This window comes from Mytilus californianus, unplaced genomic scaffold (assembly GCF_021869535.1).
Source record: "Mytilus californianus isolate M0D057914Y unplaced genomic scaffold, xbMytCali1.0.p SCAF_2, whole genome shotgun sequence".
In the NCBI taxonomy this organism is placed as follows: Eukaryota; Metazoa; Mollusca; class Bivalvia; order Mytilida; family Mytilidae; genus Mytilus; species Mytilus californianus.
In genome coordinates this window covers 82,487,818-82,503,869 of record NW_026262668.1, presented here as the reverse complement: position 1 = coordinate 82,503,869, position 16,052 = coordinate 82,487,818, and the positions used below count along the sequence as shown (strand labels likewise).

The 16,052-nt window shown below is 30.8% G+C and overlaps 1 protein-coding gene across 1 annotated transcript in view; it reads left to right on the top strand.

Moving 5' to 3' along the window:
* The window catches only part of LOC127728345 (protein disulfide-isomerase A5-like), a 35,550-nt gene extending 25,450 nt beyond the window's left edge, over nucleotides 1-10,100 (top strand). The window contains exons 16-25 of the mRNA XM_052235697.1: nucleotides 332-471; nucleotides 909-979; nucleotides 1,551-1,679; nucleotides 2,575-2,767; nucleotides 4,246-4,313; nucleotides 6,497-6,578; nucleotides 7,511-7,523; nucleotides 8,116-8,184; nucleotides 9,050-9,294; nucleotides 9,918-10,100. Of these exons, the coding sequence (XP_052091657.1) occupies nucleotides 332-471; nucleotides 909-979; nucleotides 1,551-1,679; nucleotides 2,575-2,767; nucleotides 4,246-4,313; nucleotides 6,497-6,578; nucleotides 7,511-7,523; nucleotides 8,116-8,184; nucleotides 9,050-9,294; nucleotides 9,918-10,069 (1,162 nt within the window). The 3' untranslated portion in view covers nucleotides 10,070-10,100. The remainder of the gene's footprint in view (nucleotides 1-331; nucleotides 472-908; nucleotides 980-1,550; nucleotides 1,680-2,574; nucleotides 2,768-4,245; nucleotides 4,314-6,496; nucleotides 6,579-7,510; nucleotides 7,524-8,115; nucleotides 8,185-9,049; nucleotides 9,295-9,917) is intronic.
* The last annotated feature ends 5,952 nt before the right edge of the window (nucleotides 10,101-16,052 follow it).

Below are 16,052 nucleotides of genomic sequence, written 5' to 3'. Positions count from 1 at the left end.
TACCGGTAACACCAATTTTCCAATTTTGTTGCAATCAGTGTGCTTTTCTTGACTTACCTTCATTGTCAACTTTCACAGAGAAAAAAAAACATCACTCTAAAATGAACAGCCAAAAACACTACCTGTGGTCAACTTTGCCTTGGGTAGTTTTAGTTGAAACCTTATTAATAACATAATAGATATAAACTTTTCTTACTGAGTGAAATAAAAAAGTTGAAATATTCTGAATTAGTCTTGTAAAAAAAACTAAAATAATTTAATGGGGTTGTTCTACAGCCAAATGTCGATATCTAAACTATCTTAAGTATATTTTTTTTTTTGTACATTTCAGTCCAAAGGAGCCTCCACCACCACCACCACCAGAGGCTAAATGGGAGGAGGTGGAAAGTGATGTATTACATCTCAATGATGAAAATTATAAATCTATTCTCAAGAAGAAAAAGCATGCTCTAGTTATGTTTTATGCTCCATGTAAGAAAATATTAACTTTGAAAAATAACTTAAGGTCAAGTTGCAGTAAATGGGCTATGTCACAGATTTTGCTAAAATTTTCTATACAACTTTGGCTTGTTGAACTTTACCTGAAAATCGAAAAAAATAATGCATTTATCTCTTTTATCAACAGAAATACTACTGATTGAATTCTTTCAAAGTAGGTGAACATTTGTATAGAAAGCACATAAAATCATAATGGTCCAGTGAGTGAATAAATTATCAATTTTCAATGTTAAGTTTTCTGCTTAAGTTAGCGGTATTTTGAATTTTCTGCCGACAGGCGAGACATATTGTATTTAAGTATAAAATGGATTGTAGATAGTATTCAGATCTGCCTATCATCTTGGTTAGAGGCAGATGCAAGGGTTCACCACTTTTAGTTTATCAATATATATACCTATATATATCTTCAGGGTGTGGTCACTGTAAGAAAGCTAAACCAGAATTTATGGCAGCTGCAGCTAGGTTTAAAGATGATGGAAAGGTAGGACTTATTGGCAAGATTTCCAATCTTTCCTATCTTATAATCAGAGTTTATATTTGAATAAAAGGAGACGTGTGGGAATATCAATAAAACAGCAACACAAGTACACAAGTTGCCGAACATCAGATCTGTAACAATAGGCAGGTGGCTATTCAACACTGGTATATGAAGCTCTACATTGACCAGAATTGAAAAACAGTTGCAAAATTTTTCGTACCTCAATTTTCATAAGTGAATGGAAAATGAATCTTGTTGGATATACTATACACAATTCATCTATGATGTTATTTGAAATGAATGTAAATGAAGCGTTTTCATCAGTGGATTGTATAGTTTACTTCAATGTCTATACAGTGTTTATACATGTAGCATTTTCAGCAGTAAATTGTACAATGTCTGTTCAACAATTCAGGTAGCATTTTCAGTAGTGGATTGTACAGTGTCTGTTCAATATTTCAGGTAGCATTGTCAGCAGTAGATTGTACAGTGTCTTCAACATTTTAGGTAGCATTTTCAGCAGTAGATTGTACAGTGTACACCATTGTCTGTACATGTCTGTTCAATATTTCAGGTAGCATTTTCAGCAGTAGATTGTACAGTGCATACATCTATCTGTAGTACAAATGAAGTAACAGGATATCCTACATTGAAGTACTTTAACTATGGTAAAAATCCACAGAACTATATGGGAGGTAGAGAGGTATGTAAACTATTGTATGAAGTCATATCCCTTGCATATTTTAAAAAGTGTACTATTGATTCATGAATATGTATGATATTATAATTTTCCTGGGTATTACATATAAAACTAACCACAAAATTAGGTACTGATTGTCCATTACTATTCTTACGGTACCCATTTATAAACAACTTTAATATTGAGTTCATATATAATGATTTTTTTTTTAAATCTGTTGAAACAATTCTTCAAGTGTTTAGTATGTAGCTTTTTAGGTTAATTTTTCTTTTAAGTCATATTTCATTACCAACCAACAAATTAGATTGTTTGAAATAACATATTAACCTGGTTTTAGTATAAATTTTATACAACACTTTCACTTTCCCAGTGCATGAATGACCAATACAATTCAGTCAAAGGAGTAGGGGTAATAAGGCCTATATTTGGCCCAAATCTAAAAGTTACAATACAAGATGTTAAATTTATGATAACATAACCAAGTTAAAAGGTGTTAAGAAATAAAAAAATAAAAAATCACACGACAATTTTTACTATCTATCCAATAATATGAATAAATCAAAGTTCTAAAGGTCTTCAAACCTAAAAAAGCGTCTTTACCCAATGGCAAGCATAAAATCACCATGAGTCTATGTTAATGACAACCCGGACCAAAAGAATGAAAATCAACTCTTAATTCTTTAATGGACTTAATTTTATATTATTTCTAAATTTATTAATGGATTCAATTGAAGATGAATGATCATGTAATTTTTATTCAGAGTTTTCTGAAAGTAGCAATAGTGTCCTTTGTCTGAAATATGTTCTCTGTGAAAATAAAACCTACTTCAAAGATTTAAGACAACTTTTCATTTGAAGTATAATTCAGAGTATCTTACACTAACACTTTGTTTTATAGGAGGCAGATTTTGTCAACTTTATGAATGACCCACAAAATCCTGGAGCATCTCCATCACAACCCCCACCTGAGGCCCCAGAGGAACAGTGGAAGGAAATTACAGGGTACCGAAACATACATTTTCCCACAGGCAGTTCATTTGATTCATTTATAAAACAGCATAACTCAGTCCTAGTAATGTTTTATGCACCATGTAAGTACTCAACTAAAATTCTGTTTATCAGTTTAATGTAAAGGTAAAAAGAGGGAAACAAGGAAAGTTCATATAAGATACAAAAATATAAACATACCGTTGTTTCTTCCTATCAGTTGTTTGTCATCTATAGTACTTTTATTGAAATTCATGTTAATAATTTTTTAAAGATATTTATGTTATTAAAAGCTTACAGATATCATTCATCATTAAAATGTGATAGAGGAGTCAAAAAATGAGACATAGGTTGTGTTTGGATATACGCATAAGATGGCCTATGGTTATATTTTGATGTATAAAATATCAAACCATAGGTAGGCTAAGGTACCTATGGTTAATCATAGGCGGCCTCAGCCGTATATCCAAACACAGCCTAAGATGTGCGGTTTCCAGCGGCGGCTGCATCAACAATGTATTAGTTTGTGATTAGGACAGTTTCTTGGGAACCACTATTAGTAGGTCAATGATATTTGGTATGCAGTTGTATTAACATCAACACATCTCATTTCCATGGAGATTGTTTGTCCCCGCCCTCTCAGTTATGGTTGATTGATTTGAAACTTTTGCTTAGTTTACATGTATTAGTTTGTGATTAGGTCAGTTTATGGGGAACCACTAGTGGTAGGTCAATCCTATTTGGTATGCAGCTGTATTAGCATTGGCATATCTCATTTCCATGGAGATTGTTTGGCCATGTATCTTCAGTCATGGTTCATTGACTTTTAATATTTTGCATAACTTACATATTAAAGTATTGCTATTTTAATTTCAACATTTGCATTTTACTATCAAAATAATAAAAAGGCAAGACATATCTCTGTGTTAACAGTTTATTTTATATTTTGTTGAAGATTTTAATATATCTCATATTTATACCAAAAGTGGCAACAGTCATTCTTAAAGTGTGCTTTTCAAAAATTCCTTTCTTAAGCTTGCTGACATAAAAACATGGCATCTTTAACTATAAAAAATAAAAGAAGAATGTGTCTGAGGCTTTTTCCAAGTTATAAAGGAGTATAATTGTAGAATGGTAAGCGACTCACTGCTCAAATTCGAAACTGCTCAAATTCGAAGTCTTTTTGCGAGTTTTGGTTCTTAGCATTGTGTATGAGTTTCATAAAATTTGGATGAGGAAACTTGAGTTGGAGTGCAGAATTGAAAATGGGACGAACAGACAGACGGAAAGAATGAAGGACAGACGGTCAAGGGTAACACTTAATGCCCCCATTGCCTGCTGCGGGGGCTTGAAAAGCATAGTGTTCAAATGCATAAAAATGGCAGTTGATTTGAATTAATCCAATGTTTAGTTGATGAACAGAAACTAAAGTGCTATTCCATTCTATTGTCTTTGTTTTTCGAATTGCATTAATGATTTGTGTCTTGAATTAATACATCATATCAATTATATTTCATTATATGGAATTTATATTTTGTACACATGGAAGAGAAAGTTGTAATCCATATAATATTTTATTTAGGGTGTGGACATTGTAAAGCTATGAAACCTGCTTATGCTGAGGCAGCTTCTTTACTTAAAGATCAAAATGTAAGTTATAAAAATAAAGGTATTTTTTGGAAAGATTGAAGCTATTGTTCCAATTTCTTTCCTATGACACAACCAGGATGTAACAGCTTTAAAACTAATATTCACTGAGGCTCTCTTGAAATACATTTGAAAATAACAAAGAATATTTTTAAAAAGACATACACGTAAGAAAACATCAAATGAGAATATGTGATGAATAGACATTTTTATCAAAATAGGTAAAAACCAAAAGCTGATACATTATTTACATCATTCAAATAAGGGATGTTCCAGAATTAAAGACATGGGTGGCATGGGAGGCGTCTTTTTTAGACACCAACCACCCAAAAAAAATATTTTCTTTTTACTTATTATATTTACAAAATTCTGAGGGAAATGCAACCACTCACAATTTATTAATTTGAGTGACTCCAATCCCTCCCACCATGAACAATTTGAACAGCCCTAACTTCAACAATATTCAGGTTCAGGTGTGTGACAAATATGCATAAGATATATAACACAACTTCTTATTGTTCTAAAAAGTAATTTTTAAAATCTTTTATGAATTAACTTGTACTTGAGGTTAATTTTTTCAGGGATGAAGGTAAGTTATTCCATAAAAAAGATCCAGAATATAAAAAACAATTTTATACAAATTTTGGTTTGACTTTCAATTTTGGACTTGCAAAATTCAAAGGGTTTTTCTAAAGGATGGGGTTTCCGTGCAATAACTTGTGAACCAATCAACTAACACTTTTCAAATATAACTTTGTTGTTTCTGATGACAAAATTCCACCAATTCTTTTCAAATTTTTATATGTTGTTATTGGTGACAAAATGGAGGTCAAGTTCAATACTGAGGATTTTTACTTTTACCATTCAGGAGTTATGATACTTGATAGATTTGAAGATGGCACTTTATGTTGTTTCAGTGCAATTACTTATGAACTGTTTCTTCAAAGTTTTTATTTCAAATTTTAAAATGTTGTAACAGATGACAAAATGGAGGTCCAAGTTGATACTGAGGATTTTCACTTTTACTGTTTAGGAGTTATGGTCTTAATAGATTGGAAAATGACTCTTTATCTTGTTTCTGTGCAAAAAGTTATGAACTTTTCAACCTATGCTTTTCAAATTTTAAGATGTTGCTACTGATGACAAAATGGAGGTCAATTTTAATATTGATGATTTGAAATTTTCCTATTTAGGAGTTATTGTCCTTGTTAGAGTGCAAAAAAAGCACAGAACAAGGCAGGTCAAACAAGCCTGAAAGCACCTTCAAAATACATAAAAGCCTTTTTTTTATTTCACTTTTAATCCATTTGTCTTCAGTTTGCAAAATTACAGTACAAGTGATTGCTTCAATATATACAATGCACAATCATTAACATTTTATTTTTTTTGTAAAGAATACATCCACATCATGATGAATTGTAGTCTCATTTGTAATCATACAACATTTCTTTTTTTTTTGTATACTGCATGATTATACATTGTATCAGAATCTATGGTGTCAAATTGTAATATAAAAGGCCAGCAGATAGCTAGGTTTTATTTCACCCAAAATATGACACAGATGATATATTTAGAAACGAAGGTATATGTTAATATATGTTATATAATCATTGAGTAAAAATACTGAACAGATTATTGCTTTAATAATGAAGGTTATAATAATATATGAAGATTTTAATTGTGTCATTCTGTAACAACTTTCAAGAAAAATATTACAGTCATATACTGTAAATCAACTTATTTTCGCGGATACTTTATTTCACGTTTAGCCCTTTCTAGTCAACTTCGCGGCGATTAAATTTCATGATTTTCTAATTTACTTGATGTAGTTAAGTAAGGAAAGATTCAAGTTTTCCATATTCGCGACGATTTATATTCGCGTTATTTTTCTACTCGCGAACATAAATCGCTAATGAAAATTAGTTGGTTTACAGTATTTTGTTATAACCATGGCTTGACTACAGAACATTGTATAAAATGTTGTCAAAATGTAAGTTTTGCTAAAACTATTATTTTTCTTCACATGTAGAGTGAATAATGATAAATATAATTTCGGTCCCATAATTTGTATCACAGCTTATGGTTACAGGTAATAAATTATTCAGTGATACTTTTAACCAAGCTTTAATTTTAAGTAAAATGAATTTTAGCTAACAGTTGAGTATTATTGTTAACTTTGATTTTAGGTAGAAGGAGTTTTAGCTGCTGTTGATGCTACTATTGACAGTCAGATTGCTGGCCTATATAAAGTTCAAGGTTATCCTACAAGTAAGTTTGACGCTATGCCAATAAAACTCATTTCTCTATTTAGAGCATTGTGATCCATTTATATTAGAGATTCATGTACTTTTGATTCATTGATATTCATAATATGATAAATAATTTTGTGGGTATCATGAATTTTGAAACCATGATTATATGAATGTTCAAAATACATATTTCCTAAAGGTTTGTATGAAGATAGATCAGGTGTCTTTTTCTGAGCATCCCTTCCGGGCATGTTACAAAAATACTTTTTTGGTTTAAAATATTTGACCAAGTATCATGCAATATATGACAGAAACATCTTAAACTTGAATGTTATTAATAAAGCTATCAAAAATAAGATGTGTCATTAAGTGTATATAAAATTTTCAGAAAAATCCTTTTAGTGTTTCCTCAATAAGACAAAATTAAGTTTCCCTCATATATAATCCATATAAAATAATTGTGATTTCGTTCATTTCAATGTATTTTAACTAACAAACAAAGTCTGTGACCCCCAGTTTTTATATTGAAATTTGAAATTACAGAAGTATTTTACAGAAGTTTTAGAAAAATCTTATCGTTGAACATTTAGACCCATTAGCTACTTTAAATCATTAGTCATCCCCTTTCTCTCATTTGGTTATTGTCAGTATATTTACTTTCAAAAAAAAAAATTTCAGATTGAAAATTAAGTTATGGAAACAAAACCCTAAATAAATTGAAATTAAAATCCTCAAACAAAACAATGAAATTCAAGTAACTTTATTTATGAATTTTACTCAAGTTTCATGGGTAATTTCCAGTTTAAGTAACTGTCAATTTTCAAATATCAGTTCATGAAATTAAAAGTACATCTGACCAGGTTGTACAAACAATATATATAAGTTTGAAGATTTTCTACTTGTCATGTTCAGATATATTTGCATTTATATTTTCTTTTGCTTCCTTTTCAGTAAAATATTTTAAGTAAGTATACTTTATTCATATATTTTCCTCCAGGATTCAGAATTACATAAGTATTCATTTTTTTAATCACTATAGATTTAGCATGTGACCTAGATAAATGTATTTTCAAAATTAATTTGTATATTCTACAAAGAAACTAATGTCTACATTAAGCAGATAAATATCACTAGCTGCAAAACAACACTGGAAATATAAAAAAAAAATCCCCATTTTAAGCTCACTTTGCCTAATGCTCATTGTAAGATATAGTCATCATTTGGCAATTTTTAAAAATCTACCGTGGAAGCTCTGAACCAATTAAAACCAAACTGGCCACAATGATCCTTCAAGTCGGTATTTGATTGCCTAGAAAAATAGTCTCTACTAAAATTATGCTATTTGAATAGCAAAACAGTGTCTTAATATTTCTTGCTGAATGGAACAAATTTTTTAATGATAGCTTGCAACAAAAAGTTACTTGAAATGGTATAATGAAATTTTGAATGGTGTATAGGCATATTTTGTGATCTAAAAAAGGTATTTCTTATAGTAGATAAATACGTTAATTCGTTTTTAGATGAATAACTTTAAATACACTCATTTTGGTTTACAGAAATGGTATAGAATCATTTGAATATTCAGGAGGCAGAAAAGTGACAGATTTGGTTAGTTTCATGAAAAAGTAAGTAAATTTAATCAGATACATGTAGAAAAGTGTCATATGTTTAATGTTTCTAGACAAAGGGAAAGACTTTGATCACATTATCTTTCATTTTCTCTGACCATAATATTTCTCATATATACTTACATGCATATAAAAGACATTTTTAAGGAAATACAAGGAGTTAGTATCTGCAGATGATTCTCCCCTTTTTTCATCCAATTTTTCACTGGAATTTGAATTTTAGATTTCCCTGTATGTCTTTCTTAAAGATGATTCAATCAATGTCAAAACAGGTAGCTTACGATCCATGCTGCTATTGAAAAGGGTCTTCTACATGTTTTTTTTTGAAAAACAGGATTTGGTCAATTTTTAACTAGTTTTTTTTACCTAAATTAAAGCACATGAATTTAATAACTAGATAATTTGCCACAATGTTATATGGATATGAACAACACCTGACATGTTATTATTTTCTTGGTACTTGCATGTTCTCAATATCTCCTATCTCACAAATTTTTGTCAAAATATGCAATTATTTGAAGAAAATTCAAATTTTTGCTATTTTTCAGCTGCAAAATCTAAAATTCATAATATTTTAAATTCCTTACAGTTAAAACTTTGCTCATAGATATCGATTATTTAAAGCAAAATCACCTTGTTCTATAATACTTCAATTTTAAGGCCAAATAGGGCCCTTAGCACAGCTGATCCTTTGCATAGACAGTAAAAGGGGAATTTTTGGGCTTATTCTGTCCTATTTAATCATTAAAAAAAAGATTGGCATGATCACATTTTTGAAGATAAAAATAAAGGCTTTGAGAAAAAATAAATGTTTATAGTTGTTGCTTGACGACATTAGAAGATTATATGTTTGACTTTTCAGTCCACAGCCTGCAGCACCAACACCACCACCAGAACCAGAATGGAGCTCAATTAAAAGTGCAGTTAAACATTTATCTGATTCAGATTTTAAAAGTCAGCTTTCAAAATATAAAGCATCATTAGTGATGTTTTATGCACCTTGGTGTGGCCATTGTAAAAGTTCAAAACCAATTTTCCAGAATGCTGCTGATTCATTAAAGGATAAACAAAAAGCTTTTGTTGCAGTTGATTGTACTAAAAGTAGAGGTATGTTTTAAAAATCTAATTCTTAAAAATGTTGTCATACATTCTGCCTATTCATCTAGACAGTTTATTCCAATTAGATCAAACGAAATGGCATGGCATTGTCAGTTTATTTTTGACTTGAATATCCCTTCGATATCTTTCGACTCTCTTTAAGAATAGTTAATGGCTAACATCAAACAAATAGTGACTGCTGTAAGGTGACTATCATTCATATATGTCTTAGATGAAAATATGATTGTCAACCAAAATGCTTAAAAGTCAATTTTACACTTCAATAATTCAGGGATTACTCACTGATAAGGCAACATAATACATCACACTGTAGAATCTACACACCATTACAAAATAGCTAAAATAAAGTCATCCTTTCTTTTAAATAATCCAGAACCTGAATGAAAAAATTTGACTCCCACTTAAAATACCTTGCATCAGTGTGGTTTTTTTTTCAAGAACTTTTATGTCTTCAAAGGGAAGGGTAAAGTATATTATACAATTTACAAATGTCAAAATAAACCTCCCATTAAAAAAATGTAGTTTCAGAAGAAAAAAACATCTCCATAATCATAGTATTTTCAATTTTATTTTTTTTGCATTTTAAGTCTTGCATATGTTTTGTGTTTCAGAAACTTGCAATGAAGAGAAAATAGAAGGATTTCCTACATTTAAACTTTATGTTGGTAATAAATTCTTATCAGAATATGAAGGAGGAAGATCAGAAAAAGACTTTTTAAAATTTATAAACAATTCTCCAGAGGCAACAAAAGAAGAATTATAGCTTTTTTTATATTTATTAAAAATGAAATCCATGTCATGTGTGTCTAATTTTGTCCCTGAAATTTTTTTTATGTTTGGCAAACAAATTTCAAAATGTAATATGTGGGCTGAATATAACATTAATCATACTGTAGAAATCTTATTCCAAACATGATATCACATCCTAATGTTGTTTATAGAGCTTGTAAATCAGATCCATGTAAACTTAAAGGTCCTTTGAATTAATTTTTTTAAGGGGCATTAGCTGTCAAATTCATGGTCACCAATTTGACTTTAATTCTCGTATTTGATTCATAATATACTTAAACGTAAATCCAATTACAAATAGTCCCAAAGAAACAAAGTTAAATGGACTAATGTATCAATCAGTTCACATCCATTGGATGTTGGATGTGTACTGATTGATACATTAGTCTTGGATACATGATTTCTTTTATTAGTTGTTACTGGCTTTGAACTAGCTGTCAGTAACTGTGAGTTCTCTCAGATCTGTACTTTGTGTCTTTTTTGTTTTTAGGGATGTATAAATACCCTGCCACTTCCGGTCTGTGTTTTTCTGCTTTGTATAGATCTGATGAGTTAAATCATTATCAACTGATTTTTATAGTTTGTTCTTATGTTGTGTGTTTACACCACTGTCCCAGGTTAGATGAGGGTTTAGCGCTCACAAACATGTTTAAAACCCGCCACAGGAGTCAGGAATCTGTAGTTCAGTGGTTGTCTTTGATTCATGTCTGTCATATTTGTTTTTCATAAATTGTTTTGTTATGAATTAAGCTGTTCGTTTTCTCAATTGAATTGTTTCATATTTTTCACATTGGGGCCTTTTATAGCTGACTATATACGGTATGGGGTTTTCTCGTTGTTGAAGGCCGTATGGTTGCCTATAATTGCTTACATCCACTTCATTTGAACTTTGGTGGATAGTTGTCTCATTGGCAATCATACCACATCTCCTTTTTTAGTCCCCTACCGACTAAGTCGAAGGGGACTTTAGGTTTGCACTCCGTCCGTCTGTCTGTCCATCTGTCAGTCCGGCTAATCAGTTTTCCACTTTTTTCTTCGTTCTTGAAGATATTGATTTGATATTTGGTATATAGTTCTTTCATGACAAGTTATAGATCAAGTTCGAATTTTGTTCCGGTCTGATGATTTAGTCCAGAGTTATCATGGTCCATATCTAATGTTAGAGTACTACATTTTGTATGTTAAACCATATTTCTGTACAAAGGGAGACAACTGATTTTTTAAAAGACATTCTTTGGTAAATTGTTTGAAGTGTTTGTTATTTTGTATAAACTAATTTTGTGAATGCTATATATATAAAAAAAATTATGAAGTGAAATCCTTTAATTAGATAATAATGTATTTTTTATTAAGGTATATATTTCATTACATTACATTGTGTATAGATAGAAGTTGTTGACATTTTATAGATAAGTTACAAATCTAAATTAGTTTGTGACAAATGAAAGAAAAAATATTTGGAACTATTAATTATATTTGATTATAATTTGAAAATAGATATACATTGTATTACATCATATCTAATTTTAGAGAACTATTAATCATATCTAATGTAAAGAGTGTTTTCCACACTTTTTTTCATCATGCTTGAAGATATTGATTGATTTTTTGTTTCAGTCTGATAATTTTGTGCAGAGTTATGGTCCTTGGACTTGAAAAATTCACTCATATAATCAGTTATTCACACTGTTTTTAGTCATGCTTAAATATAATGACTTGATATTTTCTTTTTGTTTACACCAAGTTATAGAACAAGTTAGCATATTGTTCCAGTATAATGAATTTTTACCCGTTAGGGGACTATGTATTGCCATGCAAAACTCTCAGAATGCTTGTTTTAATTGTTATAATGCATCAGGCATCAGTATTTGATGCATATTTTAGAATAGATTAACCATCAAGATTACCTCCGAAGACTGACGATAGTCATTTGACCGTATATAAACATTAATATAAATATAAATAGACTGAGCAGCATGTAGAGTTGTGTAAATACGATTTTTCAGGTCTGTTTAAATTCATGTAATAGATTTTAAAAATGTAAATCATCGTTTTACCTGTATATGAATGACTTCGACCAAATCGGTCATAGAAATGTGTTTTTTATGTGGCTCCCTTGTTTAACTTTTTAATGTTGACATTTATTTCATTAGGGCATGCATAACTAATCTTCAGCTGAAGGTCAAGATAGGATTACATGAAAATGGATTCAAATGAGGTTGAATTATTGACTTGCAAGCCAATATTACATATGCTATGTTTTTGATCTCTAATTCAATATTCAGCTTTTATAAATATTTGAAACAACCAAATAATTGTATTTTAATTATTTTTGTGTCCCTGCAGTGGCACAAAATTAGTTTCCGTTCTCTAACATTAGTTTGCCTCAACCAAATGTTATGCTTTTTACCAAAAAACACAGATCGAGTTTGATTTGGTGGCGTCACTTTTACAGTTCTCTAGTTATGCCCCTTTATAACGTTATATGCAAGTGGGGGCATCATCTGTATCCCATGGACACATTCTCCATTTATTTTTCGTCTAAATAGCAGTTAACGCCCCTTTAAAAGATATCAGTTTAACATTTTAGGAAGATCTTTGATTATTGCTTCATTCGCACATTGGTTTCATTTTCAATAGTTTAACTCACAAATAAACATGTATTGCTATCAACTTAAAAAAACTTATGGTCCTACAGCCTGTTGATAATTATATTTTGGCATCTTACAAGTTACAAGGTCATGTTACTTTCAGACTGCTTATGAGATTTAACACTAAATCTGTTGGAGGTGCACTGATTGATAATTTAGTTGGGAAACATTTACTAGAATAAATTGAGCCTTGAACTAACTTTCAGTAACTGCAAGAACTATTTGATCAGTACTTTGGGTCTTGTCTTTTGTAAGTTATTTTATTTGCCTAGTTTTGGAGGATTTGCTATAAAGGCATGCAGACATAGTGATTCTTATATACCCCCCTTTCCCCTCCCAACAAACATTTCTCAAAAAAATTGTTTACAGGGAATATAAAATTCTCAGTCTTTCAGCTTCTATAAGGAGTCAATTAATTATTTCAAGATTTTGGCAGTTTTGTTGATCTTGTATTGCTGATGATTTTTGTTGTCTACAGTTTTCATAGTTTATTGAAGTATCCAAGATATTATACAATAAAAGTGACGCCACCAAAAATTTGAACTTGATTTGAGTTTTGTTGTAATAAGCATTGTGTATAACTTTCATAACATTTGGTTGAGGTAAACATAAGTTAGAGAATGGAAAACGAAAAATTCAGCAATTTTTCCATATTTAAGGGCATAACTCTAGAACAGTAAAAGTGACGCCACCCAAAGTCAAACTTGATCTGTGACTGTGTCTTGTGGTAATAAGCATTGTGTACCAAGTTTCATAACATTTCGTTGAGGCAAACTAAAATTAGAGTATGGAAATTAATTTTGGGACGTATGTACGTACGGACAAGGGTAACACTTAATGCCCCTATCCGTGGTGCCTGCATAAAAATGCTACAATTAAAAAAAAAAGAAATGAATTTAAGTGCAATAACTCCTTTATTAAAGGTGCCAATTTGTTGTATTAAGTCATATCAGAATTTTTGTAATGTATTGCTGATCATTTTTGCTGTTACCATTCTATAATGTTTTTTTAAAGTAATAAGGCAAAAATAATTAATTTGGTTAAAAAATCTGTAAGGAGTCTGTGGATAATTTTGGTATAATTTAAAAGTAGGTAGATCTGCACGTATTCAACTCATCAGATATTCTACAATATGGTTTTCAAGATATGAGACAACTACTTTTAGCTGTGGCGACCATGTTGGTTGATGGATTGTTTTATAATACACAAACTTTAATCTAGATACCCTAAGGATCAATCATGTGGAGTTTGATTTGATTGCTGAAGATTTATTTTAAAGTTTACAATGTACAATGAAAGCCAAATGATGACAAAAGTTCATCATGACCCTTAAGGGCCAGTTGAACTTGTAAAAATATAAGGATATTTTAATGTGTATGCAGTTTTTGTCGAGCCTGCGACTATTGTCGCAGAAAGCTCAACATAGGGATAGTGATCCGGCGGCGTTAGCTAACTTCTAAAAAAGCTTTCTATTTTCCAAGGTGGAAGACCTGGATGCTTCATACTTTGTATATAGATGCCTTATGTTATGAAGTTTCCGTCTGTCATATGTCCATTGTCCTTGACCTCATTGATCTCATGATTAGGTGACTACTTGAAAAAAAAGTTAAGATTTTTTGTAATGTTAATTTCTCTCTTATTATGAGTAATAAGATAATTATATTTAATATATGCGAACCTTGCAAGGTCCTCATGCCTGTCAGACAGTTTTCATCTGACCTCGACCTCATTTCATGGATCAGTGAACAAGGTTAAGTTTTCGAAGTCAAGTCCATATATCAGATACTATAAGTAATAGGTCTTCTATATTTGGTGCATGGAATGATTGTTAGGTGTACATGTCCAAGTGGCAGGTGTCATGTGTCCTTGACCTAATTTTTCATGGTTCAGTGGTTAAAGTTAAGTTTTTGTGTTTTGGTTTTTTTTTTTCTAATACTATATGCAATAGGTCAACTATATTTGGTGTATGGAAATATTTTACAATGTACATGTCAGTCTGGCAGGTTTTATTTGACCTTGACCTCATTTTCACGGTTCATTGCTCAGTGTTTAGTTTTTGTGTTTTGGTCTGTTTTTCTTAAACTATAACCAATAGGTCAACTATATTTGTTGTATGGAATGATTGTAAGGTGTATATGTCTGTCTGGCAGGTATCATCTGACCTTGACCTCATTTTCATGGTTCATTGGTCAATGTTAAGTTTTCATGGTTCAGTTTGTTTCTTAGATACTATAAGCAATAGGTCAACTGTATTTAATGCATAGATTGATTGTCAGGTGTACATGTCTGTCTGGCATGGTTCATCTGACCTTGACCTTATTTTCATGGTTCATTGGTTAATGATTATTACAAGAGGGGGAAGAATTTTGTCCAAAAAAAAATCATTTAAGGGAAATAACTCCTTAAAGGAGTCATCTGATGCTTTCAGTCATATTGTCATTTCTGTAAATCTTGTCTTGCTGATCAAATAGCTGATACTAGTTTCTACCAATCTATTATTATTTTTCAGGATAATTGGCAAAAAGCAGGAAACTTTATAAACATTTGTCTTTAATGGCAATAACTCCTTAATAAGGAGTCATCTGATAATTTTGGTGAAAATTGGAAGAGCTCTGATCTTGATATTCTGATCATTTTTATCCCTCTCTATCTATTTTGATTTTCAAGAATAAGACATAGGTAATTACATTTCACCCTTATGTTCTATTTTCAGTCATGGCGGCCAAGATGTTGTCTAATAATAAAGAATAAAACACAAACTTTATATCAGATACCACAATGATCCTTCACCCCAAGTTTGGTTGAAATTAATTGTTTGTTATATTTTGTATTTCTAATTATTTTTACTGTTTATAGTTTCTACCTATCTATTATAATTTTTGAGATGATAGGGAAAACTACAAAATTAGTCAAAAATCATCATTTATGGGCAATAACTCCTCAAGGAATGATCCAATGGTTCAAGTCTTAAAGGCATTTATGTAGATCTTGTATTGCTGATCATTTCTGCCTTTAACAGTTTTTTGGGGGTATATAGGAATCACCATGACCCTTATTAAGAGTATATTCCTGTCGCATCATTGATGCATTATGGCATGGGGTTGAACCATATATCAAATTCAGGTCACTTTGACCTTGACTGACCTTTGACAAAACTTTGTATGCAAAAGCATCATACTGACCTTGACTTTGACCTATGACCCCTATGATGGTAAAAGATTGTTTGATTTGTTTATGGTGTATATCTTTTGTTATATAACACTTACATTGACAAAACTTTGTATGCAGAAGCATCATGGAATCAGG